The 7012-nt window shown below is 41.0% G+C and overlaps 1 protein-coding gene across 1 annotated transcript in view; it reads right to left on the bottom strand.

The window, feature by feature from the left end:
- Positions 1–2435: 2435 nt before the first annotated feature.
- LOC141958365 (tyrosine 3-monooxygenase-like) overlaps positions 2436–7012 on the bottom strand; it is a 30740-nt gene continuing 26163 nt past the window's right edge. The window contains exons 11-12 of the mRNA XM_074901153.1: positions 4200–4333; positions 2436–2595 (exon numbers count right to left, since the gene is read on the bottom strand). Coding sequence (XP_074757254.1) covers positions 2436–2595; positions 4200–4333 — 294 coding nt within the window. The remainder of the gene's footprint in view (positions 2596–4199; positions 4334–7012) is intronic.

Genomic DNA, 7012 nt, shown 5'->3' with positions numbered 1-7012 from the left:
AGTTCCTCCAAGGAAAGTGTGAGGCCTTGGGCAAAACAAATCCATCAGGTCTCTCATTTCTTCCAAATATAGGTCTGTTCTGAGCAATAGCCAAACTCAAGTCTAAACTCCACATTCAACTGTTTCAGAGGGAATACATGAAAAAGACTCTATGGCCTACAGAGTCCATCTATAGAAAATATTTTGATAGCTCTTCCGCTCTGGCATTATCTTCCACTTAAAAATAAAGAAAAAAAAAAAAAAGAAATCACACAAAACTGGAGTACATGGTCCAATTTTCACTGTAAAACTACTGATTGATGAAAATAATACTTCTGAAAACGATCTGTTGTGAGCTATCAAGCATTTTTGCCTATGCACCAATTGGCAGGAAGTGGACAGATAAATTATTACAATATGTAACAAAACAAACTACTCTGAAGAGAAATGAGGGGTGGGGTGAGGGGTGTATGAGCAGGGTAGCAGAATTAAATCCATAAAAGTTTGCTGAGAGATCATCCTCCATCACAGCAGAAATATACTGGAAGTGAAGGAACTCACTTCAACTCTGTCCCTGTCTGAATCTAGTAAACAGGGTTTATGAGATACAAATATTCTCCTGGAGTAGAATAGAAGAATCCTAAACTTCAATGAAAAAGAAATAGAACTCGGGGTGTTCCTGCTGTTGAGAGGAAGAGTTCTCATAGCTATTTTTACCATGATAATTCCAAATTTTTCAGGCATCACCACATTTTAATAAAATGGAGCACTTGCAGCAGCTCCCAGATTTTATATACTCTATTACTGCCCATGGGAAAGTTTTCTGAAGTGCTTATAGACATGAAGATTTAAGAGACAAAATCCCATTAACTTTCAAGAAGACAGTTTCTTTAGAGCCTGGCGTATGGACAAACTACAGTGAGATAAGCTCTCTATGAACAACACGTCAGTTGTTCTGTTAAAGTTTTCTGTGTACATGCTCCTATCCCACAGTGACCAGTTAAGGCAGAGATGATGAGTCCTTTTCCATCAAAAACCCAAACTACCTCACATTTACCTCAGACTTGACACCACATACACTGGCAGTTAGTGGATAGCAGTGCACAAGCTTGCTGTCTGCCAAGTGCTAAATGTACTTTTGAAAAAAAAAAATAAGTAGAGCTTATAAGCTGTGCAGGATAAATCTACCATGACATTTGTAGATTGCTGTCACTCAACTTGAGCTATGAGATCCACATTGCCTCTGCTATGCCATACCTGTAACTTGCATCAACCTTGTATGTTTGCACTGCTGCTAAGAGAAGAGGAAATCCTTCTAGGCATGAGCCTCATCTTTTTTTCCTGAACTAGTCTCTACTTGTGGATAGTAAATGAAGGGTATACAATGAGCATGACATTCTGGAAAAGGAAATTATGGGATTGATTCTGGGAAACATGACCTGCAGAGTATAGATCATTTTCAGACACATCTCAGAGAAGGAGGCAACCTGATATTGTTCCCATAGCAAGGCTATACGGCTGCTAGTGATTGATCTTAGGTTTTACACTAGATGTTCTGTAGATTTGGTCTTTCGGTTACTACTACAATTACTAAAACTACTATGATTACTACAATAAGAAACAAACATTTTTTAAAGTCTCCAGGAGTATCTGAATCCCATGAAAAACCAATGGGAGTCTATTTCTTAAAGGCTTCTTTGAAAATCCTTTCTCACACCCAAATTTCCTTCCCAGAATCCAAATTTTCCTTTCAAATCCTTGTGTGTGACAGAGCCAGAGTCTCATGGGCCTATTATTTTCTGCTTTTTTTTTAGCCAAGGGACAAATATTCTGCAATCTCAGATATGACAGGAAATTATTTTGCCATATTGGAAGGCTACTGAATGAGATGAGTGTCTAAAAAATAAATAGTGTGCAGAAGTAAAGGGTTTCTCTTACAAACTCTTGCATTTGCACATTGTGAGGGAACCATTCATAGTTTGTGAGCACAATAGCTAATAGTAATTGCTAGCAGAAATGAGCTGGCTGCAAGGACTGCTAACTGTAGGCATGTAGCCAAGCTAAAAGATTGTGATCATGTCATTTAAGCAGCAAGAAAAAGACTGTGTGGCTGAAGAGTTACTGTGCTGTTTTGTGACAGGTAACTTGAAAAGGTAGCAGATGAATAAAAAAACCCTGTAAGGGTCCAATAGTAACAGATAAATACACTCCAAACAGCTGTAGCTCATATCACCTACCAAAAATTGGAGTAATTTGGTCTTGTTTGTCACTGAAACATGCTCAATAGGAACTCATTAATGTGGCTAAGTCATCAGCCTAAATTACAGTGATTAGCTTGACTGAGCTGTTTTGCGGGTTAAAGATTTTTGCATGCAACTACAAGTTCATCACTAAATCTTCAAGTGCTGGAACCGTCTACAAGAATCTTAGTGTCAAGTAAGATGTACACTGTAGTTTTAAGAGAAGTTTTCAAGGGACAAGCAGAGGTTTTTCAGGTCTTCTTTCATATGACAGAGTGTCCTCTTGATTTTCTGAGGTGTGTTCATAACCTCTATGCTGCTGGTGAATGGGTCATAGTGCAGAGAAAAAGGCTTCTTGATCTTCATCGCATAATCTCTGTGGGGGAAGAAGACAGAGCTGCTAGTTCAGAAGCCATTTCCTGAAGTGTAAAACTTCCAGGATCTGATTTTTTCAGTATGTAGGCATGGACTTATTGAGGAGCAGAGGCTGCTGTGACACCTCCTCGCTGTTACTCCTTAACGTTGTCTGGTGCAGTACATCCTCCCCACGGCTGAACTACTTGTAGCCCAAAAGATCTGCAATGCCTCCTTTTCAGTGTGGTTGGCTCAGACCCGTCTGTGCTCTTACAGCTCTACGTTAACACAATTCAGAGTTATTACAACCACAAGCTGAGGAATGCAGGAACACAGCATGTCTGCCGCCTTCACTTCCAAGAAATAACCTGGAGTAGCTCTTTCTGAGTAAAATTCTAAAACCCTGTTGATACTAGGCATCGTGGGCTATTTTGCTGTCTCTATTAAAAGAAAAAAACACGATTGCTTGTCATTTTTGACAATTTTTCCATTAAGTATATGCTGGTAGGAACCCCCTGTACTGATGTTGCCTTAAGTTTTCCATTCTGACAGATTCTTCTGCCTTCAGTTATTTTGAGCAGCTTGGCTGCACAACTATCCTGAAAAAAATGTATGAAAAACTTCAAGTCTGAGAATGGTGTATTCCTTGTCCTTCTAAATTCTTTTCAGGTTTGCCTGAGTCAAATGCTCTTGAAAGTCCTCTCTCTTCTGCCAGCGAGTTCTCAGCCACGTTTTTACACACATTAATAATTTAATGTGAACCTTCAGATTTAAGATGAGGGGCCTAATTTGCCATTGATATAAGCCCAGCAGGCAGTGCTTCTGGGGAAGAGGTGAGGGGAGTAGGGAAGAAGTCTGGCCCAGGTTCTCTTTCTTTAACAAATTCCTCATTTCAGCTCCTACATGCTCCCCAGTAGCTCTACAACCAGCCTCCTGCCTCCAGCCAGAATTGGTCATGTTGTTCCAACTGTTGGAGATGAAGGTCAGAATTTAAACCCTGCTAACTTTAAAAAAAAAAAAAAAAAAAAATCCTTACTGCATAACATAACACAGTCAAAGAAATGCATTCAGAAACATCTCAGGCTAATTTGGAATAATGTTATTTAGGTTGCAGTCAGCTACTTTGTAGAAATTAGATTGCCTGTGACTGCTGATTCTGCATTCTTGTGCAGATATAATCAGAGGAGAAAGGCAATCTTGTTTTTAAGCCCCCTGCTGATCCATGTTAATTCCTGAGTCTGCTATAAAATTTCCATGTGACCTTGGGTAAATCAGTTCTTCATGACCTTCTGTTTGTATAGACTAGAACAGAGGCACCCCAACTGTGGGATTGCACTCTAATCTCACTATTCAGTTACAGAATTTACTTCAGAAGTTGCTAAAATGAGGCATTGCTAAAATGAAACATGGGACAGGGAATAACAATATACAGTTCTGATTTTCTATTAAGCTTTTCTGAGATAAACAATCTCATGTTTACCTTTGTTGTAAAAAAAGCACTGTGTGGATGAAGTGCATAGTGAGATAGCCTGGCATGGTTATTGTACTAGTGGCAGATGTATCTGAGATTACAATTCAAGCTGGTGTGCCCCCCTCAATGAAAATGCCCACAAACATTTTACTTACTGAAGTCTGGCCTTGGCATCTTCCAAATTTTCTGCTATGAAATAGACAGGCTGGAAGGCTTGATCCTGATAGGGGTGAACTGCAGTCACTTCTGGATCAAAAGGCTTGTACTCTGGCTTGTTTGATAGAGCGTACTTTGTAACAGGAACAACACAGGTTAGAGCAGGTGAATGAACATAGCAAGAATTAGTGCCTACTGGGCTGTGAAATGCTCTTTGTGGAACAGTTAAAGGTAATATCAAGTCTTGTTCTTTCACAGGTTAAAGCTGCTTTTCATAATTAGCAGTCAATAAACCCACTAATAAATAATTTTTCAAAAGAAAATTAAATATACATTTCCTGTACTACAGTGATGTATGATTGGATGCCACGGCCACTTTCTCAGACAGGGAGTGGAAAGTCTGTGCCACCCCCCAAAATCCGAATATCTAGAAGAAAAAATAATACCATGCTGCTTTTTTCAACTAACATCATAGAACATTCACAGTCCTGTGCAGCACTATTTCAAAGGCCCCAGCCTGTGTCACAAATCTCACATTTCCTAGGGCACTGAAGAAGAGACACCTCCTGGTGTTTTCTGCACAGCTCCCATGCCACTTAATCAGCCTTAAAGCTTCTCTGAAACCCAAGATACAAATATACACTATACTCTGCGTGTACGTGTTTGTGTTTAGGGCCTGCAGAAGTTCTGTATGTTCTTCTCAGGTTCTTCTACATCGTCCCCTAGGCAGACAGGAGGATTATGGAAGTCACTTATGTCCACACTGCAGTCCATAAAGCATATTTATCATTTTTTTACACATACTGGAGATACCTTTAAGGCAGTCAGCAGCAGAGTTGGTGAGTGTGATCACATGCATATTGGTAATCGTTGTTTAGTACTTTGACAGGGTCCTGGGAAAGCAGCGCAGCTCAGGCTTAAAGTGAGCTCCTGCACAGTTTGTCTGCCCCTGAAACCCAAGTGCGATAGTTTATAGCTAGTTCAGCTCCAGCAACATTCGAACAGCACCGTAGATGTGCCTGAAAGCTGTTTTGGCCTTGAACTGGCCAGATTGGTGAGTGCCATGGCCAGTTTGGTGAAGTGTCCTGAGTACGAACAAAAAGGAATAAGGCAACTCATCCCAGTCAATGTCGAGACCTTTCTTTCCACCTTCAGTCTGGATAGTGGGCCCCATCCAGCTAGGGAAACTCTTTTACTACCCAACCCTTCTCTGAGATCAGACTGTTTGTCTTTCTTGCTTCTTCCCTGGCCCTCAGAAGTCTCCCTTCACTATTTTATGATCCAAACGCCAACTCCCATGGTACTTGTAAATAACTGGTAAGAGTGACACTGCACAAGACTTTCAGCTCTGTCTGTTAATGAGAAAAATTCAGACAGTACCCTTAAGCACATTTTTAGATATTTCACTGAACTGAGCCTGAACTCTCCCTCACTAGAGGCCTGCCTTAACCAGTAGGCCAATTTGCTGCAGAACTGGTGCAGAAAGTAATACATGGGCTTTTTTTAAAAAAAAATAACAAGAATATAAAATGCTAAAAGATGGTGTTTTTCCTGTTCTTCATTTGCAGTGTGTAATTGAAGAATAAACCTTGGAGAGCACTCATACAATCTAAGATGGATGGTATACACAAACATGAGGCTGCTCTTATAATCTTAGAAGCTCTGGGGACTAATGGGAAAAGATTTCAGAAACTCAAAACCTGACAGGGGTCCCGCTATGTTGTCAGTGTTGAAGCAAAACTGAAATCCCATTGATTTCAGTGGAAGTTCAGCTTGAAACCGGATGGCCTTAAAGGCCTCTACAAGTTAAGTACTTGTTGTGCTGCAAGAAAAGCATATGTAGCACTGAGTGCTGCCAGAAGTGTGGTATGAGCCATAAGATTTTACAGTATGTAGGACAGAGTCCAGCTGAGTGTTAACAGGAGAAGCATTTTGGATAATGTAGAACAGCTGACAGAACATAGTGAAATAAACAGTGCAATACTGAGAGCTGTTGGGGAGGAATTCTTACAGTTCAGAGGAGGCAAGGTTGGCCAGCAGTCAGACCCACTGCAACTGTTCAGTTTAGACTTGGGTATGGTTATCCTGTCCCTTCTGATACCTGGCTGCTGTCACTAAATGATCTGTTAGATAACATGGATTCAAGTACAAGTCTCATGCAGAGGGTATCTAGCTCTACCTCTCATCCTTTGCCTTTCTCCCAGGTTATACCCTGAGTTTGGGCAGGAGCAGCTCATCCACAGCAAATAACTACCTGCAGCTGAGTTCAAACTGGTCAGAGTGGGTGCTGTGGAGAAGAGGAAAACATTTTGAACATTTCACAGTCAGGATGTGGTTCCCCAGGTTAGAGTCACACATCCACAGTCAGTCCAGGCTGCAGTTCAGGGATGTTCCCAGGCTCCTTGCTGATGATAACTTCTCACATTATCATTAGATGGACATACTGCTGCTCACACTCTCCAGCTGGTTAGAGGTTGCCTTCTTGTAGCTAACCACCTAGTCTTAGTAACTCATGCCTTTATTGTCTCCTCAGTGACCAAATCATCCTGCCATTCCTGGTTTAGAAGACTTCAGTGATGAGGAAACCCCTCCTTTGCACAGGTTGCGGCAGTGTGTCTCCTCCATCACATGAACTGCAGTGAGTCCACTTGTGCTTAATATACATCAGCTAAATGACATGGAATCAAGCTTAGGGCCTTCATGTAAAAGCCCATGTCTGGGCCCATACTGAGAAGACTGGCAAATAATTATCAGGAGGGACAATGGCTTTCTCCAAGCACCAGCAAAATTTATCTAGAGCTTTCTTAAGAGC

The sequence above is a fragment of the Athene noctua genome, chromosome 3, assembly GCF_965140245.1.
Source record: "Athene noctua chromosome 3, bAthNoc1.hap1.1, whole genome shotgun sequence".
NCBI lineage: Eukaryota > Metazoa > Chordata > Aves > Strigiformes > Strigidae > Athene > Athene noctua.
Note: the sequence above shows the minus strand (reverse complement) of the source record. Positions and strands in the feature narration are given on the sequence as shown.